The 26,540-nt window shown below is 45.1% G+C and overlaps 3 protein-coding genes across 7 annotated transcripts in view; 1 reads left to right on the top strand and 2 right to left on the bottom strand.

Moving 5' to 3' along the window:
- The window catches only part of RAB5B (RAB5B, member RAS oncogene family), a 30,960-nt gene extending 23,830 nt beyond the window's left edge, over positions 1-7,130 (bottom strand). Inside the window, exons 1-2 of one of the 3 annotated variants that reach the window (XM_077111005.1) lie at positions 7,001-7,112; positions 6,263-6,501 (exon numbers count right to left, since the gene is read on the bottom strand). The gene's annotated coding sequence lies outside the window, so the exon portion shown is untranslated. Of the gene's footprint in view, positions 1-6,262; positions 6,502-7,000 lie in introns of all 3 variants that reach the window. The other 2 variants (XM_077111006.1, XM_077111004.1) reach the window with 2 other exon arrangements.
- Positions 7,131-8,401: 1,271 nt separating this feature from the next.
- CDK2 (cyclin dependent kinase 2) lies at positions 8,402-14,015 on the bottom strand. 3 transcript variants are annotated; one of them, XM_077110990.1, is made up of 8 exons: positions 13,662-14,015; positions 12,880-12,957; positions 12,652-12,772; positions 11,816-11,986; positions 11,260-11,361; positions 10,446-10,589; positions 9,930-10,133; positions 8,402-9,649 (listed from the first exon to the last, which is right to left on the bottom strand). In XM_077110990.1, exons 1-8 carry the CDS (start codon positions 13,775-13,777, stop codon positions 9,545-9,547), a joined length of 1,041 nt encoding a protein of 346 aa, XP_076967105.1. In that variant the 5' UTR covers positions 13,778-14,015; the 3' UTR covers positions 8,402-9,544. The 3 variants fall into 3 exon arrangements, with proteins under 3 accessions (XP_076967105.1, XP_076967106.1, XP_076967107.1); XM_077110991.1 differs by having other exon boundaries at positions 8,402-8,786; XM_077110992.1 differs by lacking the exon at positions 10,446-10,589.
- Positions 14,016-14,721: 706 nt separating this feature from the next.
- Positions 14,722-26,473, top strand: PMEL (premelanosome protein). The gene is made up of 11 exons (XM_077110989.1): positions 14,722-14,880; positions 19,414-19,524; positions 19,687-19,833; positions 20,538-20,672; positions 21,057-21,218; positions 21,469-22,227; positions 24,679-24,795; positions 25,035-25,119; positions 25,229-25,434; positions 25,537-25,624; positions 26,224-26,473. The coding sequence occupies exons 1-11, from the start codon at positions 14,805-14,807 to the stop codon at positions 26,363-26,365; spliced, it is 2,028 nt and encodes a 675-aa protein (XP_076967104.1). The 5' UTR covers positions 14,722-14,804; the 3' UTR covers positions 26,366-26,473.
- The last annotated feature ends 67 nt before the right edge of the window (positions 26,474-26,540 follow it).

The following is a 26,540-nucleotide window of genomic DNA, read 5'->3' as shown; positions in this document are numbered from 1 at the left end:
GAGCAGAATTTGCATTCCCAAAATTCTAGGAGCATTTAAGAAATCTGCTTCTCTTAGGGCTTCTCAATATCTGTAAGGATGAGTTATTTTAAAAAACATTTATAGGGGAAGTTTAGAGTTATGTATGTCACCAAAAGGAAATTTGGAGGTTAAAACATGGGAATGTATAACACAGTGAATCTTGTGATGGACAATGCCCAAGAGTAACAAATATTTAAAAAGTTCTTTCATGAACTAGAATATATGATACTGATAAAAGGAGTAAATAATAGAAAGGTTTTATGGGAGGGAAATCTACCCATTGCAAACTATGGACTATGTCATTAACAGTAGTATTTTTATATTCTTTCATCAGCAGTAACAAATGTACTACACCAGTAGCTTAATAGTGTGTGTGTGTGGGGGGGAAGGTGTATGGGAGGACTTGGGTTTTCTTTTTTATTTCTTTTCTGGAGTAATTCAAATGTTCTAAAGTTGATCATGGCGTTATATGCACAACTATGTGATGATATGGTAAGCCAATGATTGTACACTTCAGATGGCTTGTATGATGTGTGAATATACCTTAATAAAACTGCATTAAAAAAATGTACTTCTTATAGTTTGCCTCACAGGAAAAGAGGATAGGCCTTCATTTTAACTCTAAATTTTTAAACAGAAAGCAGATGACAGTATGAAAAAAAAAGATGAAGAAGGTGATCAAATTTCCTTCAGTTGACATACATATATTCTCAAGAAACAACAGGAAAAGTTACTAGTTTCTTCAACTTATTTCCTCACATTTTTATCTATTTCAAAGCATGTGATCCACAGGGCAGAACACTAAGCCCTGATGTTACTACTCTGCAATACGAAAACATGGGAGTTAAAATGGACTGAATTCTCATAAACAGTAGGAGACTGGAGGAGTATGAAGATAGGAAATAGTTACAGACACACTCAGGCTTCAAAGCCCTTGTCACTAACCCCAAAGACGGGAAGTAAAGCCAGAGCTCAGACATGGTCAGCAAACTTTCTTGCTACCAAATGACCTTGGATTGCCACAGATTAGTAATTACTGGATTAAAACAAAAAACTACCTCCCACCACAATATGTAACCTCAAGGATATTCCCTGCCTTCTCTGGTCACAGTAATTGATAGGATGCCCCTCTCTATACCTTGCCCTTTAATTCCAACACATTTATAAGGGTATCTTATTCTGCAATAGCGAGACTCTCAAAAGATCAGGGGTACTGAAAAGAAATAAAAATGTGCAGGATTCAATTGATTTCTCCCTTATTCTGGTAGTGATTTTTTTTTCGCTGAGTTGACAGTAGGCAAATGACCCACTCAAAAGCAAAAAATAAACCACAGTCAATTAGTAAAATGGTGTGATTTATCACCCTCAAACCAGAACAAAAAAAAAAGGGGGTGGAGGAGGCTATTCTTCCCTCCAACCCTATTAGCTCAGAAGAGAAGAAATCAGACTTAACTTCTTTTCTAAGTGTTAGTTCCACAAGAAGGGCTTATCAGATGACCCTTTTGGGAGGAATGAGGCCTGACCACTACATCAGACTATCTGGGAAGGGGGAAGGGGGATGATCAAGGGGCAGTTCTTAAGCACTGATAGCTTTCTAAGCAGCACAGGAAAGTAGGCATAACAGGCAAGGTTTCTTAGCCTGACAATCCCAGCTAGACGAAGATTGCATTTCCCAGCCCCCCTTCTTTTCTAGCTTTCAGTCCCTATGCCAACTAGATGAAGGCTCCAGAGGTCTATCACTTATCAACAGAGGACCATTAGAGTGTCTCTAGGACCCTAGACACTACTGAAGTCTAGCCCAGTCCCAAATGTCAGCCCTATATAGTCAGTTAGTCAGATCAGAGCCAGTCCAGAAGTCATCTAGTCCAGCCTTATTTTACAGGTCAGGAAACTGAGGCACATAAAAATTAATCACCTTGCCAGGTAGTACCATACAGCCGACTCTTAAGCTATCACACAGCTGCTTAGTAGCAAATACGGGACTTCTACTTAAGTACTCTTGCCCATTATACTACTGTACCTCTTAAGGAAGCAAGAGATGTTGAATTCTGAACAGGGAGCCAAAACAGGAACAAGGGCGATAGTTTCTTACTCTATTCAGTTTAGGTAAATCCTTGCTTTGGGACTATAAATAAGTTAGGAAGGTGTGGGCCTTTCCTGGGAATTGGGGCTCTGACCCATTCCCTTTTGAGAGGATTCACACATTACTATTCATTACTTCTCTAGATCTTGACCAACCCTTGCCAGGACAGTGGGAATAAAGACACTTTAGTGAGGAAATAGGGAGAAAGGGATAATTGTTGCATAATTCAGGGGGCTTTAGGATTAAGTGATAGAATTATTCACTAGGGGAGACAGGGCAGAGGCCAATACATACCCTCAACTCCTCTCCAATTTTCTTTAGCCCCCAAATCGCCAAAATCTTGAACTGAGAGTTCTGCTTGGCTCAGCTCTTTCATTGTGTTGATCTAATATTATCCAGTGAGTCACTGGTTTAAAAAGAGTCCTGCCATGTCCTCCACTCTCTCCCTTATATTTCACCAAGAGGCAAAAACCATACTTACCTCTTATCAACATGGTAGTACAAATTCCCCATTATTGACCTAGGAGAGATTGAAATGGCCTCCCTTACTCTGCCTGCCTAGCAAACTCCTAATATATCTTTTAAGGTCAAGCTCAAATGTCAACTTCTCTGTGAAACCTTGCATAATTACCTTCTTACTCTAGAAGAATTCATCACTGCTTCCTCTGGGTCATGTAGTGTGTTAAGATTTTATTTCTATCTATCATGACATTTACCACATTATATAAGTGAATTATGTCTGTCTGCTCTGCTCAACTATGAACTCAAACACTGGGACTTTTTTTTCCTTCAGTTTTTATATTTTTAAATTTTTTTTTTTTTTTTTTTTTTTTTAAAGAGAGAGGGAGGAAAGGAAGGAAAGACAGAGAAGGAAGGAAGGGAGGAAGAAAGGGAAACATTTTTAAACATTTTCTTGTTTTATTATATTTCGTTTGTTTGTTTATTTTTTACATGGGCTGGGGCCGGGAATCGAACCGGGGTCCTCCGGCACGGCAGGCAAGCACTCTTGCCCGCTGAGCCACCGCGGCCCGCCCCTATTTTTAAATTTTTATATTTATTGAGACATTATTTACATAAAATGAGTTGCACAACTCTGAACTGGAGAACTCAGTGGTTTTTTTACAAATGCATACACCTGGTGACCATCACCTAAATCAAGATATAGCGCATTTCCATCATCCCAGAAAGTTTTCTGGTGCCCTTTTCCAGTCATTACCTATTCTTACTTCCTCGGAATCACCATCCTAGTTTATATCCAATGAATTTTGCCTGTTCTTAAATAACTGTGACTATTTTTTTAACATATAATCTTAAAAGTTCAGAGCACAGTACAATGTATGGTCCCTAGAAGGTGCTCATTAAATGTTCCTTAAATTAAAACTAAAGCAATTCTGCTTCCTTTCCCCATCCACTCCTCACCCTCCCATGCCATCTGGATAGATTCTTACTCAGTTCCATTTGGGAAAGTTTTTAATAGGCCTGAGAGACCCAATTCTCTCCCTGGCCCTTCTGTGAACTCCCTTGGATGAACGGCCCCCTTGGGACCCAGCCCACAAGTACTGTTGCAACTCACATGGGTTAACTGCTTTTCCTGTCACCCGTTACTATACCTCAGATGGCCTAATCACACCCAATATGCAGCCTTCCACCCTAACACTGAGGCAACTGTGGCTAAAAGCAAAGTTCCTTGAATTTTCAGTTGCTATTGAGTGGCCACAAAACTTTGGTTCATTATCTCTCTACTAATTCTTAAAGTTGGGAAACGTAAGTTAAAAAAAAAAAAAAACATATCACCACAGAGCCAAGAGACCCAGTGCCCCTAAACTGAAGCAATAATCTGGCTCAGAAATTGGCGAACACTTTGCTGATAGGGATGGCTCCTTTTTCAACTCAGTTAACTGTCCAGTCAATGACCAAATCTTTTCTAAAACACTCTCGGGAAGTACAGTTGTAAGATGGAGGGTTTTACGGTATCTTTCCTCCCAGAGGGCTGCTGCATTTCCTTATTTTAAATTCAGTGTTTTACACTTTGATTACTTTCCATTCTGAATGCTTTGGGATTAGGGAGTAGGTTATATAATTGTTTCTCCTACCCCACGCCTCCTTCTCAGAAGTCAAGTTCATATTAATGCACACAAAAAAGCAAACTGGAAAGGTAATCCTTGCTCCTAGGGAAAGTAAGAGCTAGAAGATATGAAGTATGATTTCAAGGGGGAAAGCCCTCTTCTCCAAATACATTTTTACAACTTCAGGTCTGTGTTTGAAATTCCATACTGATAATTTCAGTCCTTAGCTGCCTTTTTTTTTTCCTCAGCTGCCTTTTAAGATGAAAAAACTCTTGGAAGAATTAATACTTAAGTGATGATTTGTCATTTACACTTTTACATGGAACAATTCCAGATCCTTGATTAAGGGAAGGTAGGAAAAAACAAAAAGACGTACAGAAGAAAGGGACAGGATGCCGCTAGGGTGTAGAAAACAACAAAGACTTAGGAGGATAAAACAACAACAAAAAACCCTATCTACACTTTCACTGAAGCAATTTTCTCTAGGACTGGCTTTGCAGGTGAGAAAATAAAAGCTCCTGTCAATGAAAATTGGTTTCTGATGGGCGCTATACAAAGGTTGGACACTTTAAAGGGCTTCTAAAACCAGTAAGGACAAATTCAGTTAAGGTGGTAGTGAGAATAGCCCCAGCTGTACTCTGAGGTTTAGAGGGAAAAAATTTCAAATACAGACAAACTTGAGGGCTTCTGGATAACTACAAAAGACAGATACAGGCGCCCTTTAAACGAACACCATTTTCTTCTGGAATAAGGGACAGTCATATCACCTGAACATTCAGAGACCAAGAACCAGAATATAGAGGTCTCAAATTCCTCACATTAGCAGAGATACCAATACTTGTCCTGAACAAAATGACTCACTTTAAACATTTCTTTTCCGCCCATAAAAGGGAAGAAAGTTTTGGCTATCTATTTGTCCATTTCTTAGGATAACCCAGAGCACTACTGGTGTGGGTAAATTTAAATAGGTGAAGGAAAACCTTGAGTATAGCCCTCTCCTTGTCTGAGTTTGATAGAAAAAGCAAGAGAAAGAAAATGAACTGTGAAAGCACAACAAATAACAGAGTATCATCCCAGAAGGACAAACTGTGGAAAGAATGAGAGACTGGAGTTTGGTGGGAACATGAAAATAGAATTGCTTTTGGTGGCACATCCCCCAAAGCAAAGCAAAATTGTCTGATATGCTATTTCTAATCTCTTGACCTCTCTGAATGAACTCTAATGAGGGGTATGTGTGGGAGCACTTACATTGTTTATACTTATGTATGGCTTGAATATTTCTGAATAAGCACATATAACATTTGTAATTAAAAAGAGCTGCAATAGTAAACTGCATTGCACTAGAAGGGAAAAGGGAGCAAGTTACAATAGGGGAAAATTAAATAGGCTCAAATCATGGTGGAGTAAGGAGGTCAGGAGACCAATAAAAATATAAGGGGATAAAAGGCATCTGTCTTAGTACTCCATCTTCCTTTTCTCTATTCACTCCCCTTAACCAAAATACCTCATAGTTTGACTCAAATTTCTAACAGGACAGAGAGCTGGGCTCCTAAAGGAGAAGCAGACAAAGATCACGGGGGTGATGCCAATCTCTGGAATAAAATTCTTCTCTTTCCCAAATCCCTTCCTCAGTAATATCACCTTCTATTTACAGGTTCCATCTAACTCCATTACTTGACTGTGAAATACCCACGCCTAAGTTCCACAAGTTTCACCAACTACGACCAGAAGATTTCTTGATAGCTGGGGATCTCTAAGACCCTTTTCAGTGCAAATACTGAACTTACTCGATTTCTCACTTCTAGGTCAGAGATATGGTATCCACTGTAGACCACACCGCTAAGCGAGAAAGCCACGCACGAAACGTCCCCCAAATTCAAATTCGTGGCTCTTTCAGAGGCCATGAAACAGGTAAGAGACTGCAGTCTAAACCAGCTATGGGGCCCAGGTCAAGAAAAGGGGCTCTGTTTGGGGCAACCAACGGTCAAAAGAGAAAATTTCTTTTGTCTTCATTCCCTACCCTGAGAGTACTCCCCCATCCCACCCCCAATAAAAAAAAAAAAAAAAAAAAAAACTTCAAATTATTACATACCGAGACTAATAGGAACAAAAGAGTGGGTACTCCCAAGACCCCGAGCCTCCAGTCCAGCCTGCAGCATTCCAAGAAGTTCCATTAACTGATATCAGGCCCTGCTTTCATTTCTCCAACTTCCTTACTCTTCTAGATGAATAAAGCTTTCTTCGTTTGCCTCAGTTCTCTCTCACTGAATCCAAATCCCTCTCGGCTCAACTGTGGGGCATCCTCTGTTCCTTTCGCAAAGGCCACTTTCCCTGAAAAGAATGCCTCTTACCTAACTAAGAAGCTTTCTCAGGCTCTTCCAAGTAGACACCCCTAGAAACCCGCCGCTCGTTACCTTCGGGATGTGGGCGTCAGGTATGACCCCTCCCCACCTCCCGGCAAATGGGCTTACCTCACTCGCTGCCCTGTCCCTTTCCCCCAGCTCCGCCCTCTTCAGCGCTGCAATTGAGGCCTGCCTCTGCCCTCACAAGGCCCCGGGCCTCCAGCGCCGGGTCCCTGGGCCGGCCATCGCCAGAAACTGGTTGCTTCCCCTGCTCACCAAGTTCGGGCTCCCAGCACCGCCGCCCCCCCCCCCCGGCCCCCTCCTCAGCGCCCCCATTAGTCCTGCCGGGGCCCAGCCCCTTTTCCCCCTCTCCAGTGGACCACTCAACTCCTCGCTTAGGCCGAGGCCCGCCTCCGCTCTCAGGCCTGGCCGCCCTCATCTCCCTGGCGCCTCCGCCCCTGCCCTTCTGGGTTCCACCAGCCGGGTACCTGGGGCTCCGTCTCCCCCGCCGGGACCAAGCCTGTGTCGAACAGACAAACAGCTGCGGCTCAACCAAACCCTCCTGCCCCTCCTCCTCCTCCTCGCCCTGGGGCGGGGGGCCGCAGCCAATAGCGCGATTACCCGCCCACTGTAGTGGGTGGGCCATATGCGCACTCATTTACCAATCCCCTGGAGAAAGGCGGGTCTTTTGGGGCGCTGTCACAGAGCGTACAGACAGAGAACTGGACCGACGGGGCCCCCAACCTATAGAAAGCGAAAAGCCTTGAAAATGGACGAGTTGAGGAGCCATTAAAGGGAGATCACCTCGAATCAGGAGGCGGTGCACTGTTGACAGGCATATGTATCAACCAATAACATTTTCACAACCCTCATGACCCCGCCTTTGACTCATAAACATCTAATCAGGTGAGTGATGTGGGTGGGCCAAGGGAAAGTTCAACCAGTACAGCAACAATTCCGGATCTGACTGGCAGGCAAGTGGGGGCTGAGAGAAAGCCCTAGGAATGCCGCTACTGACCTTCGCCCCTCCCCTCTGATTCGCTGGGGCTGACTCTAGCGTCCCGCCTTCGGTGACAAATTCGCGGGCGTGAAGGGAAATAAATACCTTTCCTAGGGATCTGGAGCCTGGGAATTTAAATAACCCTTTCGTCTACGATCCCTCCTTTAAGTGGAGCTTCAGAGGACAGGAATTTCTGCAGTGGCCGGCGGGAGTCTCGGATAGTTTTTGTGGTGTTTCTTTTTTTTAGTGGGGCAAAACAATGGCAACTAAGAAAAATGGTAGCTTGGGGAAGCTTTAGCCCCTTTGCAATAAATCCTATATAAATGTGAATAAAAGCATCTTTAGAAAACTTTCTTTTGTAATATGCCACAAAAACGGAAAATGGCGAGTTTGCTGGGAAATCCCAATGTCAAGACAATACCCATATTGCAGCTCCTAAGCCTTTCTTATGTGGGAAATTCTGGAACCGCTATATGTGTGCATTTATGTTTATGTGGTATGCTATTTGTTGGGGGTGGAGAAGGGATGCAGGTTTGTGGGAATAGTGAAGAGGGAAAAATACAGGCTTTTAAGTTAGACTAACCTCAATCCTACCCTCTCTTCCCCAGCTATATTATTTCTTAGCTGGGTGATCTGGAAAGTTAATAACCTCTCTGAATTTGTTTCCCCATATGGAAAATGGGGACAAAATAAGGCCCACTTTCCCCATCCTCACCACTATTCCAACTACATTATAGAAGCCAAGATGGGGTGGCGTATGTAGCCCTGCAGAGAGAGAGATTGGGAAAAGGATCTGAAACCTGTATCACACATAGTGCATTCATAGTCTTTCACTTACATCCTTCTTCCAGTAAAATAAATACCTGAAACTACAGAAAGAGATAAACTGTAAAATCAGGAACTTCGTTTAATGAGTTACAACTAAATTACAAATAATGTTAATAGCAAGAACACTCAAGGACAAGGGATGGGGGAAGAGAGACAAAATCATAAAAGAAAAAAATATATATATTTTTAACATTCGCATTACAAAACCCCAAGGTGCACATGGCAACAAATCCTTCCCACCCCCATTCACACAGACTTTAAAAACTACTATAAACTGAAATATAAATAGAATTGTTCATCCTTCTTTTAAGGAAATATTTTTCCCCAATACTCCTACTCAGTCACAGCCCTGAAAAAGGGTCAGCATTCCACTCCTATGGAGCGGGAGGGGGGCCTTCAGAGGAAGATGGGAGCAGGAATCCCTGGTAACTGAAGAACTATGAATCCTAAAAGAGAAAAATTCAAACATCTCTCATCTTATCTGCCTTTTAAGGTTGCAGAAAGTAGATCCCGGTGAAGCACCCTATCACAGAGCCTATCAGGCTACCTTGTTCATAAGAGGGGCAGACAAGGGGATTGGGGGCAATCATTTCAACTGTAGCCTAGTGGGCTGGGGCTGGGGCTAGGTCTTGAATTTCCCAACCTGGTAGATGAAATGAAATACCAAAACTAGGGCATAAATTGGTTGGATCTATTTTTTTGTTTGTTTAACCTAATTCTTTAAAACAGACCCCTATCCCCTTTGTTTTGCTTGGTTTTCAAAAGTTTCACCTTAGCCCCCTGTTATCAGTTGGCTTTACAAAAACAGTGGTAACAAGAGGCTTGGGAGTCTGTCACTCCCAAACACAGGAAATAAGAATTACTACACGTTCACACTGGGATGTCAAACCTAATGTGGGGTGAGGCAGAAGTCTGTTTTTGTTGTTGTTTTGCTGTTGTTTTTATCATCCCTCCTCTGCAACAACTAAGAGAGGGTGGTAGGAGCTGACTTAAGTGCATCTAATACTGAAACTCCTTTTCATTTTACCCTACCTCCCCTCCACTCCCTCTATCCCGAAAGCTGGCTGGCCAAGAGGGTAAGGTGAGTGTTGAGACAGTCAGACAAGATCAGAAGGTCCACCTAAGTCCAAATAGCCCAGAGCCAAGCCAGGTCAAACCCAAACTGAAGAGGGTGAGACTGAGGATGGGGGGTGGGGGAAGGACATCAGAGTCGAAGGTGGGGTACAGGCTTGGTGACATCCTGGAAGAAAGGATGAGCCAGAGCTGCCTTTGCCGAAATGCGCTTGTTGGGGTCATAGTGCAGCATTTGCTGGAAAGAGAGATGTATACTGATTTCAGTGATGTGGCAGTGGACCAGATGGAAGCAGGTACTCTGAGAAATCAGGAACATCAAATTTCTGCCTTTTACCCACGCAAAGTTCCTATTTCCCTCCTCCTATATGGGAACCAGTGTGCCAAGAGGGAGAAAGGAGCAGGGGCTAAGGAAACACCAAGGCTAAATCCAGGGGACCCATTCTTCCTTCATTTTGGAAAAACCCTGCCCTGGGGAAGTGAACAAGGGGAAAGGAGTGCCCAACTCCGACTCTCACCGATAACAAGCTCCTGCCATCTTCATCCAGGGGAGGCACAACTTTGCTAAAATCTTGCCGGGCCCACTTAGGGAAACTCGGCTTATAATCAGGCATGGAAGTAACTCCTGGCCAAGCCACCTCATCTGGAGTTCCCAAAGTCCGAAAAATCCGGAAAAGTTGGTCAATCTCAGAGTCTCCAGGGAACAGAGCCCGCCGGGTCACCTGAAAATGGGGAGAGAGGAAAGGCCAAGACCCACATTGACGTCAGTCAAAACTATTCTCTGCATAAAGGAGGTTCCCACAGGCAGTGGAAGATCAGCAGGGCCCCATGACTTCCCCCTCCCCTCAGGGCCTTTCATGGGGTCAGTCACGCAGGGCCTGAGACAATGAAGTCCCTTCATCTGTCTCCTCGCCCCCGCCTTCCTTCCCCCAACCATGGCGTTGCAGATCCCCCCCAAGACTGGGTGGGGCTGGGAGGAGGGTGAATGTCTGGGGTGCCATTGGCATGTAGCAAAGGGAGCCCAAGCCACTCACGGGATGTGGGGTAGACACTGCGGTCATGCCCCCTCCTTGTGATGCAGCCACTTCTAGATAGGAGCACAGCGGGCAGAGACTGTGTCTTCCATTTCTTCTATGTTGCCCACAGCACCTAGCATGGTGCTGGGTACACACTAGGTGCTTAACAAATATTTTTTGATGAATTTAGAGAGGAATATGGGCAATCGTAAGGTAATGCACTAGGGGGAAATGCACATTATGTTTAAGCTAACGGTCTCCAAGCCCCCAGTTACAACCCAAATAAAGGACCATAAAACAAATATTGCAGATTTGCCTTTAAAACTCAGCTCTCTCTACTGTTGTATTAAAGGGATGCGAGTTCCCACATAAGTTAGGGCCTCAGTGATTCTTCAATCTGAAAAGCCAGAGGTTGAAGGACACACACTCTAAGTCTGCATTCTAAAGGAAGTGTGATGACAAGGTGAACACAGTTGACTTCACTACATTCCTAACACCCTACAACAAGGTCCACAGACCAAATGAAGGAGTTACTAAATGAAAGAATACATTCTCCCAAATATACACAGACAAAAATTAAAATAGCTGCAGAAATGATTTAGCTCATTTTGGGAATGAGAGATGCATAAGGGATGGCAAGGTTATTTGAGGATATTCTAACATAGTGGTTGACATCAAGGTGGTTCTATCGTTTTATCCCAAACCCTCCTGGTGCTACTCTAGAGAGAGAATCCTAGAATGGAAGGGTCATGGATCTGATCCAAGGAACAGCTCTGTTGTTTTCAGATGTGGGTCAGAGTAGGTTAGCTGGAACCCGGGCATGGTAACCTACCATCTCAGCAAATATGCAGCCCAGACTCCAGATGTCCACAGCTGTGGAGTAGTATTTGCATCCCAGGAGGATTTCAGGTGCTCGGTACCACAGGGTCACCACCTGGCAGGTAAGGGTAGGAAGAAAAGGGGTGGCTTGAATGGCATGGAGATTCCCACATCTCACTACTTTCCAAACTCTCAGCCTCTTCACAAGCAGCTTTCTTCCCTCCGTCCTTCCCCTCACTCTGATTTCCCCTAAGTAAGGTGATTACATAGGACTTCTAAGCCCAGAGTTAGTCTGGCCCTTGGTTCTGAGTACCATATTTTCTGAATCCCAGGGAACTTCCTGGAAAACTTGACACAAATGGTCATAATCTTCATGGTATTTCATCTGGCTGTCTTGGCTTGTTATCTAAGACCAGTTAGCTCCTCAAGGGAATTCTGTGCATACTCTAAGACTTATTGTGTCAGAGATTATTTCCGTATACTTAGAGAGAAACTGCTGGTGAGATATCTTCGTAAATTTGTTAATAACTCAGCAGGAGCACAGAGAAGAAAAGTGTAGAGGGATTCACCTCATGGGTGTAAGTACGAACAGGGACTCCAAAGGCTCTGGCGAGTCCAAAGTCTGCAAGCTTGATGGCCCCCTCTGCATTGATAAGTAGATTCTGAGGTTTGAGGTCTCGGTGCAGGACCCGATGAGAATGGCAGAAGGCTAGACCCTGGAGCAGCTGGAACAGATAACTCTGCAAGGGAAAAAGGACTGTATTTTTCCATCACAGAGAGCAGATTAGGTCTGCTCCATGCCCTTAAAGCTCTACTAAAGCCCTTACTATGTTGGATTATAATTACATGCTTTTCTAGCTATTTCTCCTATTGGACTGTTAGCTCAGTGAGGATAAGAACTAGGTTTTATTGAATTTTACATCCATTTTTTCCATATCCTGTGCCTAATACATTGAAGGTGTTCAACTAATCTGCTGAACATTTGTTCTTAATATATTAAACATTCGTTGAAAGACTAAAAGTAGCTCAGCCTTAAAGAAAGAAGCACTGGCTATTTCTCCCACACAAGCAGGTAAAAGGGTTTTTTGAAGGAACCTATAAAGTGCGCTCAAATCTCATTTATCTGAGTTTCATCTGACCTCCCACCTGAGCAGTTAAGCTGTCTCATTAGAGTTTCTACATCTTTGATTCTCCTGCCCAGCCCTATGGGCAATGAGCATAATGAGCAGTGAGAGTCACAAAAGAAAGGTGTGTGTGTGTGCATGCGTGCGTGTGTGTGTGTGTGTGTGTGTCTGTGGGGGGGGGGGGGGCTGAGAGCAGGAAAGTGAATCAAGATCACAAATCATCGCCTAGACTGAATCACCTGCCTTCCAAGACATGGAAAGGAGTCGATGCGAAGGGTTACCTTGATGAGGGGAAGAGGAATGCCAGTGAGAGCAGAGGCATCCATAAATTTCTTGAGATCCTGGTGCAGAAACTCAAAAACTAGGTAGAGTTTGTTTTCTGTGTGGATGACATCCAGCAGCCTAGGGGAAGGAGGTCCAGAATGGGGATGAGGGAGAGAACTGTCCAGACTACACAGACAGAACTCATTCTCCTTTACTGTCCGACCACTTCCCAGATACATACTTACTTGACAATATTAGGGTGGTTAAGCTCCTTAAGCAGAGAAATCTCTCGGATGGCAGTACTGGGCACACCCTCTGTCTCACTTGGAGGGGTTGGGAGAGCAGATATGGGAATTTAGTTACAAATATTTCTTTTTCCCCAGCCCAGTCATTCTTTCCCCCAAGGAGGCACAACCCCCGCATTCCCTAGGAAAATGAGAAAAGAGAAACGGTCCTGTAGGAGTTACTTCCTGGGGAAGTAACAGGGAGTGGCTTTTGGACACATTAAAGTTATCATTTCCTCTTGCCAGAGGTAGGTAAGTGGACCTCCTAGTAAAGGTGAGGCTAAGAAGGTAACAGAAAAAAATGTAGTAGATAGCACCCAGCCTCCCCAGATAGGCCAGTGAGGTTCAACTGCCATTCTTTTGAAAGAGGGAGAGAATTCTAAGATGAGGGTGGGGTTGGGGCAGAGAGGGAGGCTCTTTATTCAGAAGGATATTCTTCACCAGTTCCCACAAAACCCAACTCCACTGGACCCCATCCGAGAGGACTCCTTTCTCTTACTGAGTCTCTCTGATTGCATATCTGGGGGGGGGGGGGGCATCACCCGGCTCTGTTCGGGAAGTTTTCCATACTCCACACAGGGAAACCCTCTAGTCTGTCCCCCAAGTCACCTCCCCACTTCAAAAGTCCTTCCTACTATCTTCCGGTCCCTCGACCGCAGCCGCCAGTGTGCGGGAGGGGGGGGAGGGGAAGATCTCTCAAGGAAGCTCCCCAGTTAGGAGTCTGGAGTAAAGAGGCCACTCACGTGTCCAAGCGGATTTTCTTAAGCGCCACCACTTCTCCCGTCACCTTGTTTTTGGCTTTGTACACAACTCCGTACGTGCCCTCTCCGATCTTTTCCACCTTTTGGAAGTTCTCCATGAAGTGCTAAAGAGTCGGGTCAGCCTGGCCCTGGAGCGGGGGCCTGGGAACCCGGCAGAAAGCGGGCCCAGACTCTGGGGGGCCGTAGAGGGGGAGACAGGGCCCGGCACCTCGACCCCAGGTCAGGATGGAACGCAGTGTAACTCTCGCTTGTCAATTTGTCCAACTTAAAACAATGTTGCGGGCTCCCCCAGTTCCCGACTGCCACCAGAGGCCCCGCCCCTCCTTCCCGCGTTTCCCTGGCTCCGCCCCCAGCCCGTCCTATTGGTCGGCGACAGAGCGGGAGGGACGAACCGAGCGTCCGGAGCCCCTCGCCGCAAATGGTCTAGCCCCGCGCAAGTTTGGTTTTGAGCGGCGTTAAGTTTCAGTCATGGTTGAGAAGGTTGTTGCCTTTTTCGAAGTACCTGATTTTTGGCTTAAATTTCCTCCTGTGTCCCTAGTTTGTAGGGATTCCCTGCTCTCAAACTCACCTTTTTTTCCTGCCCCTGGGGAAAATGTATCTATCTAAAATCAAATTCCACCTGGGGTGGGGGGTGGTGGGAGACTTCTTTGCTAAAGCAGGAAGCCGAGAATCTCATCGACTTTGCAAGGGATTCCTGGGCCTCGGGGGAATCGTTGCCTCAGTCTCTCAGCTTACTGCAATACTTTCTCTCTCTGCTTTTGGACGCGTGGCTCTTTTCCTGTCTTTTTGAGAGTCTCCTCCGTTGACTCAAACAATTGTTTGATTCACTGCCCTATGATGAATTTCGTGTGTTGGGTATATATTATGTATCTGTCCTTCAGGCAACTCTTTCCCCGCGAATGGAATGTGTCAAGATGAGAGTGACCTTGTGAAACCAGAAATTATCAATGGGTAGTGAGGTTACAAGGATACGATTGCTTCTCAGTTCTGCCTCTCTGAGTCCTCCCGCCTCTCCTAGGCCTCATCAGGAGGCCGAGGAGGAAGGGCTATGCAAATGAGCACCCCTTTCTTATAGAGGGTTTGTCACAGTCCCTGGTACCTTTGGTTGCTGGAGGGAAGGACAAGATGGATCTGGTGCCGAGGAGGTGCCTTCTCCAGGTGACTGTGCTAAGTGCTCTGCTGGCTGTGGGGGCCACAGAAGGTGAGTGTGGGGGAGCAGGGACATGGGCCAGTGTGAATTTGGGGTTTAACTCCTGATCTGTCTGGTTTTTCCCTCCTAATGAAAAACACCGGCTACTCCAGACAATGCTTCAAGCTTCTCCCACCTGTTTGATTTCGTGAAGATGTGGACACCTGAGCTTCCTCCCCTTGTGAAGATTTGGGATTGTGCTTAAAAATAGCCCCTTCTGTTTGGAAAGGCAAAAAGATAGTGGGTCTTTGTAGCCCAAGTTCTGAGGCTCCCTGGGCAGTGAGTTGGAGCAGGAGCTCAAAAAAGGTGAAATGGGTGGGAGAGTCTTCTAGGTAATGTTTCAGGCTTGGGTGGAGGACTTAAACTGGAAAGTAAGAGAATGTGGTATTGGATAAGAAGGCTAAGGAGATATCACCTTCTTTTGGGCGCAATAGGGATGGGTGAACACAGCCCAGACCTTTTGTTCTGGGTGTGGGAGCGGTGGGCAGTGGGGTCTCAGCTGAGCATCACATGAAAGGGCTCTGGGGGATTGGAGCCTCGTGATAAGAGTGAGGGGAGGGTGTGGGGGTGGTGAGAGGACCTGGAATGTCCATGCTTTACTGTGGAGGGAGGGTTGGGAGTGGAGAAAGACTGGGGCATCTTATGACTTTTCTTGCTCAAATGGTGGATGCTCAGTGAGATGATTCTAGATCTTCCCCCAGCAGAATCAACTGGGTTTCCAATACACATTAGAAAAGGTCTGGGGATAGTTTCTGTCATGCTGAAATATATACATTATAGTCTGGCTACCTATTCCCCTCCTAGATTTGCTAGGAATTTCTACTTGAGCTGACCTCCCTCATTATGCTGCAGTCTCAATTTTTTTCCTTTTACTGTATTCTCCAATGTGTTCTTTTCTGGAAACATTCCATTCATACCCACCCACCTGAGGTCTTAAAAGATTGTTCTTATGTTTTCGATCCTGGTTTTTTAAATAAAAAGACATTTTTAGGTATTAATGAAAATTTTATATGGACTCAGTTTGGTAATTTTGTTTAGTGTGAAATGAATTGTGCTTATGGAAGAAAACATTTGCATTTTTTACAGATACATGATGAATCTGTAGGCTTAAAATAAGATGTCTGGGATTGGCTCCTAAATATTTTAGCCAAAAAGAAAACAAACAAACAAAAAGGATAGATAAAGCAAATGTGGCAAAATGTTGATAGTTGTGGATCTTGGTGATGGCAATGGGAATTCATTATATCCCTTTTTCTCAGCCCTCCCTCCTGATCAGTTAGGATACATTTCTGCCTGCTCTGTCTCCACCCCCAACCTCTGCTTGCTAATGATACATCTTCCTCACTGTTTGCCAGAGTGATCTTTCTAAAATAAATGTGATCATATCCAAAATCCTTCTGAAGGGTGAACTTTATGGTATATAAATTATATCTCAATTAAAAAAAACACAACAATCTTCTGAGGTGGACTTGCTTATAGGATAAAAGCCACATGTCTTAGCATGGCACGCAAAGTCCCCGTTTTAGTTTGCTAAAGCTGCCGGAATGCAATGTACTAGAAATAGGTTGGCTTTTATAAGGAAATTTATTAAGTTGCAAGTTTACAGTTCTAAGGCCAGAAAAATGGCCAAACTAAGACATCCAGAAAAAGATACTTTGACTCAAGAGAGAGCCAATGACATTCAGGGTTTCTCTCTCAGCTAAGAAGGCACATAATATGCCTGCTAGCTTTCTCTCCCTGCTTCTTCTTCAAATGGCTTCCCTGGAGGCATTTTCTTTCTGTATCTCCAATGTATCTCTCTGTGTTGGCTCTGAAGCTTTTCCCAAAATGGTTCCTTCTTAAAGGACTCTAGTAAGCAACACACTTTGAATGAGTGGAGACACAGCTCCACAGAAACCACCTAAGCAAAAAATCCCACCTACAATGGGGTGGGTCACATCTCTGTGGAAACAACTTAACAAAAATGATCCCACCCAACAATACTGAATCAGGATTAAAGAATATGACTTTTCTGGGAAACACAACAGTTTCAGAACGGCACATTCCACCCTCTGGACCCCCAAAAGACATGTTCTTTCCACGTACAAAATGCATTCATTCCATTACAATACCACAAAGCCTTAAACCATTCCAATAACAAGAAAAATACAATATAAAGTCACAAACAGCATAAAATCTCATCAAGGTCAGCTACAGGCATGGTCTGCCCTAAAGAAAAATTCTCCTCTGGTTCTGGACCTGTAAAACTCAGAACATGTTATCTGCTGCCAACATACAAAGGAGGGACAGTCACAGGATACATATTCGCATTTCCATAGGGTGATATTGGAAGGAAAACAGGAGTCAAAGGTCCCAAACAGTTCCTAAAACCAGCAGGCAAACTCCATTAGATTTCAAAGTCTGAGAGGCATTTATCCTTGGTCTTCAGAAATTCCACCCTTTCTAAGGGCCTAGGCAGTGGCCCTGCTTTCTGCAAACACTCAGGTATGGGTTACAACACTGGGGATCATTGTGGGAGGGACCACCTTTTTCTCAGTTCCACCCACTCCAAACCTTAGGGCAGCACCCAGGCTCTCTGCTATCTCCAGGCACCCTGCTCAACCCCCTCAGAACAACTGAGGAATCACCAGACTCCCCACAATCCTGGGGAATTTTGCTTCACCCTCTTCAAGGCCTGAGGCACCAAAACTCTTCCTTACCATCAGGGTGGAAGGTCCATCCTCTGCCTTCAGGGCAAATTCACCCTCTCTAAAAGCAGTGGTGTGTTCACACTCCTGGTCTGAGGTTTCTTGGCTTCAGACCTTAGCTTCCTTGGTTCTGCCTTTGAAACTATTTTTTCTTCAGTTTGTCCCTTTTCTGTCCCTTTTATTTCAGACTGACAATGGTTCCATATATATAGATCCCACAGCACTCTTGTTGGTTTTCTGTGCAGTATACTGGGATCATACACACCAGACAGTTGGACTTTTCACAAATCCTTACTAGATAACTCCATCTCCAATCTTGGCTTTTTCTGAAATGGCTGACGGGTTCCATGTTTGGCTTAATCCTCATGTGGGGCACTATTCTCTGGGGTCTCCCTTTCTGGAAGCTCAGAATTTTCTAGACCATCAATTTCTGTTTTCTTTGTATCCAGGAGTTCAGTTCTCAGCTTATCCCTTTCCTGCATTTCACTATAATCTGCAAGGAGAAAACAGGCTGCACTTTCCACATTTAACTGGGAAATCTCCTCAGCTAAGTTTCCCAGTTGGTAGCTTTTAAAATCTGCCTTCCATCTAAAACCAGTGGTCAGATTTTCTGCCACTTTAAAACAAGGGTTGCCTTCCTTCCAGTTTGTAATATCACATTCATCATTTCTGTCTAAAGCCTCATCAGAGGTATCTTTAGAGTCCACATTTCTACCAACAGTCTCTTCAAGAGAAGTATTCTAGGCCTTCTCTATCAAGCGCCTCACAACTCTTCCAGAATCTTCTCCTTATCCATTTAGAAACCCATTCCAGCATGTTTGGTGTTTGCAAATGGCAGCACCCAACTCATAGCACCAAAATCTGCTTTAGTTTGCCAAATCTGCTGGAACTCAATATAGCAGAAATAGGTTGTTTTTATAAGGAAATTTATTAAGGAGCAAGTTTATAGTTCTAATACCAGAAAAAATGTCTTAACTAAGGTATCTAGGGAAAGATAACTAAACTCAAGAAGGAGCCGATGATCTTTGGGGTTTCTCTCTCAGCTGGGAAGGCACATGGTGATGTCTGCTAGCTTTCCCTCCCAGTTTATTCAAATGGCTTCCCCAGGGGCATTTTCTTTCTGCCTCTCCAAACATATCTCTCTGTGTTAGCTCTGAAGCTTTCCCCAGAATGGTTCCTTTTTATAGGACTCCAGTAAGCTACCCACCTTGAATGGGTGGAGACACAGCTCCATGGAAACCACCTAAAAGTCCCACCCACAATGGGGTGGGTAACATCTTTATGGAAACAACTGAATCAAAAAGATCCCACCCAACAATATAACAATATTGAATCAGGATTAAAGAACATGACTTTTCTGGGAACACAACAGTTTCAAACTGGCACAGCCCCCCATCCCATCTCCTTAGCCTCATCTCTCACGTGCGCATCAGCCACACTGCTAGGGCCCTAACATGCCTCTATGCATCTGTTCATACTGTTCCTTCTGCCTGGAATAATTAATCCCACAGAACATATGCTAACTCCTCATTGAAGTCTTTCCCAAACCACCAGAGTTAATTTCTTTAGCCTGTCATTTCATTGTACTCCATGCATGTCTCCTATGGCACATATTAAACAGTGCCCTGAATTATAGTTATTTACTATCCTTCACCTTGAATCCCTTCAATGAAAGGCCATGCCTTATTCATTTCTTAAGTCCTTTGTGGCTAGTACGGTGGCTGGTACATGATGGGTATTCAGTAAATTAATATGCACTTTGCATCTGAGAATAAGTGGAATGACATGGGATAGAGTGTTATCCCCTGAGAAGAAACTGAATAAGGACCCTGGGACCCTCATGGCACACTCTTTTTAGGTCCCAGAGACCAGGACTGGCCCAGTGTCTCAAGGCAGCTCAGAACCAAAGCCTGGAACAGGCAGCTATATCCAGAATGGACAGATGTCCAGGGGACTGACTGCTGGAGAGGTAGGAATTGGCATCCTGAGGGGGCGCACACTATGGAAATGGGGTAAGGAGAGGAGCAAGAAAAACTGCATTGAATGCAGCTTGGGAAGGTAGGAAAGGGAAAGGTGTATATGTGGGGAGGGGCAGCTGAGGAGTCCCATCTAATGCGGCTTCTCTATCCAGGTGGCCAAGTGTCCCTGAAGGTCAGTAATGATGGGCCTACTCTGATAGGGGCAAATGCCTCCTTCTCTACTGCCCTGCACTTCCCTGAAAGCCAAAAGGTGCAACCAGATGGGCAAGTCATCTGGGCCAGCAATGCTACCGTCAATGGTAAGTACCTCTCTATTCTGGGCCCTCATTCCTGGGACTTAGATTCCTGGTTTCTCAGGAATTCAGGGAATTCTCCTTCCCCAGCTCTCTCTCTCTCTCTCTCTCTCTATTTTTACAAATTATATATGTAATAATTATCCATTTTAGTAAAATTAGGAAATATAGAGAAAGCAAAAAAGAAAGAAAAATAAAATGGGGTCAGTAGAATCCAGCAGACCGAGAAGTTTGACAGATCTAGATTTAAAGTTATGACTAGTATGTGTCCCTGGGCAAATTACTTAATCGTTTGGTGTCTCCATTCCCTTATCTGTAGATCAAGAATGGGACCTACTTTGAAAGGTTGTTGAAAGGATTAAAATGGGATAATGTATAAAGCACTTGGCATAGTGCCTGTCCTAGCCTACAGTAAAAGCTAAATAAATGTTAGATGGTGATATTATTTCTGTTTTTAGCTCACTAGATGGAGGAACCTAAACATTTTGACATCCAGCCTTTCAATCTTTTTCCTACGCAAGTACATACATATGAATCTTTAATTGTAGTTTCCATTCACCCCCACTACTGGGTTATGCCATAGAGAATGTTCTTTTTTGGTAGGGAGTATCTCCAGAACCCCTCTCTGAGCCCCTGGGAGCGATTTTAGGAGTTTTGGTGTGTGGAAAGGAATGCCAGGGTTTGAGGGTGACTCCATATCTATTTCTCAGGGAGCCAGGTATGGGGAGGACAACCAGTGTATCCCCAGGACCCTGCTGACACCTGCATTTTCCCTGATGGTGGACCCTGCCCATCTGGCCCTTCGTCTCAGAGGAGAAGTTTTGTTTATATCTGGAAGACCTGGGGTGAGAGAATCCCTTTTCTGGCCTATCACCCACACTTAGATTAATTTCTTCCTACCTGATCCCTTTTCTTTGGCCTCACCCTTAAACCGCTATGATTTCCCCTAATTTTCATTTCCTCCTTGGCTTCTTATTCTTCTATATCCCAACTCCGTCCAACATAGTTCTCTCTGGGGGCCCTTCTCCACTTGTAGTCTCACCTCATTTAACCCATCAGTAGGACTCCTTACTGGCCATCCATGTCACAGCCTTCCAAACACCCTTTAAAGAAGCCATCCTCAACCCACCTCCTGATTTCCCTTCTTCAGTGCCCCTTCTCTAATCTTGCCCCCGTTCCCTTCTGACTAGTAATTTCCCCTAACCCTGCTTTTCTTTCCCAAACTTCAGGCCAATACTGGCAAGTTCTGGGGAGCCAAGTGTCTGGGCTGAGCATTGGGACAGCCAGGGCAATGCTGGGCACACACACCATGGAAGTGACTGTCTACCACCGCCGGGGGTCCCGGAGCTACGTGCCCCTCGCCCGCTCCTATTCAGACTTCACTATCACTGGTAAGGGCTTAGGAAAGGACAAGACCAGTCTTAGGGCAGGAGAATGTAGGGAGATTTGACTGGGCTAGAAAGGAGAAAGAGGGAACGGTATGCAACTTTAAAGGGCAGAACCATGAAGAGTTGGGTGGAGGACTGTGGGGCTTAGAGCCAGTGAAGGGCCAGTCAGTCAGTTTGGGATTGGAGGGTATGGTTGTGAAAGGAAAAACTGTGGCTCAAGGCTGCTTCTCACCTTTTCTGACTCCAATCCCAGACGAGGTGCCTTTCTCTGTGAGCGTGTCCCAGCTGCAGGCCTTGGATGGACGGAACAAGCACTTCCTGAAGAATCAACCTCTGACTTTTGCTCTCCAGCTCCATGACCCCAGTGGCTATTTGGCTGGGGCTGACCTCTCTTACACCTGGGACTTTGGAGATAGTAGTGGCACCCTGATTTCTCGAACACTTTTAGTCACTCATACTTACCTAGAATCTGGCCCAGTCACTGCCCAGGTGATGCTGCAGGCTGCTATTCCTCTCACATCCTGTGGCTCCTCCCCAGTTCCAGGCACCACAGATGGGTACATGTCAACTGCAGAGACCTCTAGCACCACAGCTGGGCCAGTCCCTAGTGAAGAAGTTGGTACTACACCTGGGCAAGTGCCAACTACAGAAGGCACAGGTACCTCTACACCTGGGCAGGTGCCAACTGCAGAGGGCACAGGTACCACTATACCTGGACAGGTGCCAACTACAGAGGGCACAGGTACCACTACACCTGAGCAGGTGCCAACTGCAGAGGGCACAGGTACCACTATACCTGGGCAGGTGCCAACTACAGAGGGCACAGGTACCACTACACCTGGGCAGGTCAGAGGTACCATACCTCTAGAATTGTCAACTGCAGAGCTCTCCGAAACTATAGCTGCACAGATAACAACTACAGAGTTGGTGGAGACCACAGCTGGAGAAGTATCCAGCCCTGAGCCTGAGGGTCCAGATGTCAGCCCATTCATGCTTATAGACGACAACACAGGTAAGAGGGCCAGTATGAACCAGATTCATGAGTAGGGCACTTGTCACTACTCTAGAGAGCTGAAAGTCTTACCCACCACCCAGATATTACCCAATCCTTTGCTTAGCACTGGGGTCCCCTCAGAGCCTTCACTGGTTCTGAAGCCCTCAAGTCCTTCTAAATAGCATGGACTAGATCTGGAGTTCAGGAAGCCAGGGTTTAGACCTTGGGGAAAGAGAGAGCTTGTTCCTTCTCTACCCCTGAAAACTGTTGGGAAGGCCAAGGAGCAGACTGTGATCATTTATATATTTATATCTCATCTTCTGTTCAAGCATAAAGGCACAGAAATCTTTCTCAGTTTCTGATACCCTCTCTTCCCACTTCCCACCTCTGGATTCTCATCCCAAAGCAGATCAGCCTGGAATTGTGTTAGGAACACTGAAGAGGCAGGAATGTGATAGTGACACTTAAATAATTTAACATATGTTAAGGTGTCTGGCACGGTGTGGGGTGTGGTAAACATTTGGGGCTTTTTTTTTAGGGTATTTTTAAATTTTTTAATTTTCTATTGATTTTAATATTATATATTCACATACCATCCAAGGTGTACAGTCAGTGGTTCACAATATCATCATACAGCTGTGCATTTACCATCACAGTCACCATTTTTTGAATGTGAAAAATGTCTTATATACAAAAAAGCAATAAGTTTCAAAGCACATCACAAATATTAGTTGAACAAATTTCAGAATTTGGTATGGGTTACAATTCCACCATTCTACGTTGTTACTTCTAGCTGTTCTCAGATACCGGAGATGAAAAAAATTATATCAATATAATGATTCAGCAATCATACTCATTTGTTAAACCCTACCTTCTCTGTATAACTCTCTATAACTCCATCACCTTTGATCCTTCTCCCACTTTTTAGGGGTTTTTGGGCTATGCCTATTCTAACTTTTTCATGTTGGGAGGGGCTGTCAATAATATAGGATAGGGTGATGGAAATAGTTGATGTTCCATCAACTAGTTGATGTTCTGTAGAGGCTGGCGCCTCTGCATTTCAGGACTTATCTGGTCCAGGGACCCATATGGAGGTTTCAGGCTTCTAGAAATTTACCCTAGTGCATGGAACCTTTGCAGAATCTTATACAATGCCCTAGGTGTTCTTTAAGATTGGCAGGAATGCTTTTGATTAGGGTTTGGTAAGTTATGCTACATAGCAATATCTAACTGAAACTTGTGTAAGAGTGACCTCCAGAGTAGCCTCTCAACTCTATTTGAACTCTCTCAGTCACTGATATCTTGTTAAACTTCTTTCCCCGCTTTTGGTCAGGATGGAATTGTTGATCCCACGGTGCCAGGGCCAGACTCATCCTTGGGAGTCATCTCCCACGCCGCCATGGACACTTTCACCCCTGGATGTCATGTCCCACATCGGGGGTGGGGGGGCAATGATTTCACTTGCAGAATTGGGCTTGGAGAGAGAGAGATCAGATCTCAGTAACAAAAGAGGTCCTTCAAAAGTAACTCTTAGGCATACCTATAGGTAGGTTAAGCTTCTCTGCTACATTCATACATCACAAGAACAAGCCTCTAGATCAAAGGGCTTGGCCTATTGATTTGGGTGTCCTTAATGTTTGACATGGTCTCAGGGGGTTCTCCAGTGGTAAAGTTTAATAGTTCCATATTTTTTCTCCCATCCCTCAAGGGATTTTGCCAATACTTTTTGATTATCTGCTTAACCTACTCTGGGATGTATCCAGGCATTACATTAAGCTATACAGGATTAAAGGCCCTCATTCTTATTCTGGGTTCCCTGAGTTTGGATTGTTTAAAGATCTGTCCAGACAGGTGGAGTTAGATTATGTGCTACAGAATATTTAGGTTCTGGACAAAATAAACCTTTCTTTCTTTGGTCTCAAAGAGTAGAAGAAATTCTAAAACACAATGTCTTCCCCTCCCTTGTATTCTGAATTACCTCAATCCTGACCTGATTGGTTTCATTATTATCTCTAAATACCAGGTTATAGATATATAAAACAGCCTCTCAAAATCCAGAAATAACAATTACCACTCTGGACTAAATGTGACTACTGTAAGAGTTTTTGATCTAGGCCCCTAATTTTCTAAATGAGGCCATACAATATTTGCTAATTTGTTTCTAGTTTATTTTGCTTACCAAATGTCACACAGGTTTATTCACAATGTAGCATGCCTCACAAGTCATTTGGGGGCTTTTTTAAACTCCAACTCTACTACTAACTGTGTGACTTTGGGGCAGTCATTTTCTCTTTCTGGGACTCTGCTCCTGTATCTGTAAAATGAGACTTCCCAGGTTTTATCTGATTCCAAGTCAGTGACTTCTGGATCCAGTAGCCCTAGCTCTACCTAGAAAAGTGCGTGTTTGGTGTCTGCCTCCAGGCGAGTTATTTGTCTCTTTACCTAACCTCCTCACTCCTCTCTTGCCAGGTTCCCAGAGCCCCCTGCTGGATGGCACAGCTGCCTTAATCCTGGCAAAGCGACAAGCACCACTGGATTGTATTCTGTATCGATACGGTTCCTTTTCCCTCACCCTGGACATTGTCCGTGAGTCTTGCTTACTTTAGGGGCTGAGGGAGGGAAGCCTATGCTGCCTGGGACTGGCCAGTGGAGGTAGACTTTGGGAAGAGCTATTCATCTGGACAGGGAGAATACACAGAAGCCCTGGGCTTTATTTGAAGGTGCTGGGATGGGATTGGGAGAGAAGTCCATGGTCTTTCCTATCTATGGGCCTTTGGAGAGGCTTAATACAGGAATCCCAGCCTCACAATCTTACAACTCCGCAGAGGGTATCGAGAGAGCTGAGATTCTGCAGGCTGTGCCATCCAGTGAGGGGGATGCATTTGAACTGACTGTGTCCTGTCAAGGCGGGTAAGTGCCCTGCTGGCTGCCTTGGGGACTCTGGGGTTGGACTATCCCCCTACTCCGGTGTCCATTGTCCCTTTCCAGACCTTCTGATAAAAGCTGACATTTTTCTCAGGCTCCCCAAGCAAGCCTGTATGGACATCTCATCGCCAGGGTGCCAGCCCCCTGCCCAGCGGCTATGCCAGCCTTTGCCACCCAGCCCAGCCTGCCAGCTGGTTCTGCACCAGACACTTAAGGGAGGCTCGGGGATCTACTGCCTCAATGTGTCTTTGGCTGATGCCAACAGCCTGGCAATGGTCAGCACCGAGCTTGTCATGCCTGGTAGGTACTTGGACAAGAGCTAGGATGAAGAAGGGGAGTGGGCAGTGGCCAGCTGGCTGGGAGCAGATGCTGACTGAACAGTGCCTGGGATTTTGTTAACAGGTCAAGAAGTAGGCCTTGGGCAGGCTCCCCTGTTTGTGGGCATCTTGCTGGTGTTGATGGCTGTGGTGCTTGCAACTCTGATATACAGGTGAGAACGCCACTGTCCAGTGCAGGCCCCTTATCTGTTATTACCACTTCCTCCCCCCAGAGGAAAAACCACCACTCCCTTTGAGGAAGCATCCAGGAAAGAGCCCAGGCTTGTAAGTTAAACAGGTCTGGGCTGCAGTCTACTTGTGGGAACTTGGAAAAATAGCTTAACCCCTTTTAGCCTGTTTCTTCTGAAAAACAGGAAAACTAACATTTGCCATGTGGCGCTTTTGTAAGGATTTGAGACCATGTGGGTAAAGCACCTGGCTCTGAAGCAAAAGTGCAAGAAATGATGAGGTTGATGAATGCCATTATTAGTAATATTAAGAGTGGAGGAGACTGGGAGAACTGAAATTCTCCATATGAAAGAAGGGCACATCCCTAGTCCTGGGATTTGAAGGTCTTCAAGCAGGGAAGCTTACCTGCAGATAGTTTACCACAGAAACCAGATAAGATGAACCCCAAAGATGAGACGGGAATATACATGGGCTCGAGGTCAAGAAGACCTCAGATACAGGTGTGTCCCCTTCTCTGAAGAAGTGTGGACTGGCTGATCTTACTCACTGCTAACCACTTTGCCCTCTTTTCTCCCAATATCAGGCGCAGGCTTATGAAGCAGGGCTCAGCTGTCCCCTTTCCACAGTTGCCACATGGCACCACCCACTGGCTGCGTCTGCCCCGGATCTTCCACTCTCGCCCCGTTGGTGAGAACAGACCCCTCCTCAGTGGGCAGCAGGTCTGAGTACTATCATGCAATGCCAGATTTACCTGGGGTTGGCAACAACTCCTATCTTTTCTCTAGGCTTCCCCTGGAGGTTACCATTACCCGAATTAAATACTCAGAACGTCATGCTGTGTTTTCTTGCTTCTTGGGAGAATTTATGTCAGTTAAGGAATGGAGGTATGAAGGAAGGAGG

The sequence above is a fragment of the Tamandua tetradactyla genome, chromosome 7 (genome assembly GCF_023851605.1).
Source record: "Tamandua tetradactyla isolate mTamTet1 chromosome 7, mTamTet1.pri, whole genome shotgun sequence".
NCBI lineage: Eukaryota > Metazoa > Chordata > Mammalia > Pilosa > Myrmecophagidae > Tamandua > Tamandua tetradactyla.
This window is presented reverse-complemented; position numbering and strand designations above follow the sequence as displayed.

Excerpts from the sequence above, each read along its gene's own strand:
- CDK2 (XM_077110990.1), bottom strand. The coding sequence starts at position 13,777 with ATGGAGAACTTCCAAAAGGTGGAAAAGATCGGAGAGGGCACGTACGGA. Across the intron at positions 12,958-13,661 it reads AAGAAAATCCGCTTGGACAC|TGAGACAGAGGGTGTGCCCA; the intron begins GTGAGTGGCCTC and ends AACCCCTCCAAG. Across the intron at positions 11,362-11,815 it reads TTCGTACTTACACCCATGAG|GTGGTGACCCTGTGGTACCG; the intron begins GTGAATCCCTCT and ends CTTACCTGCCAG.
- PMEL (XM_077110989.1), top strand. The coding sequence starts at position 14,805 with ATGGATCTGGTGCCGAGGAGGTGCCTTCTCCAGGTGACTGTGCTAAGT. Across the intron at positions 22,228-24,678 it reads GCTTATAGACGACAACACAG|GTTCCCAGAGCCCCCTGCTG; the intron begins GTAAGAGGGCCA and ends CTCTCTTGCCAG. Across the intron at positions 25,435-25,536 it reads CACCGAGCTTGTCATGCCTG|GTCAAGAAGTAGGCCTTGGG; the intron begins GTAGGTACTTGG and ends TTTTGTTAACAG.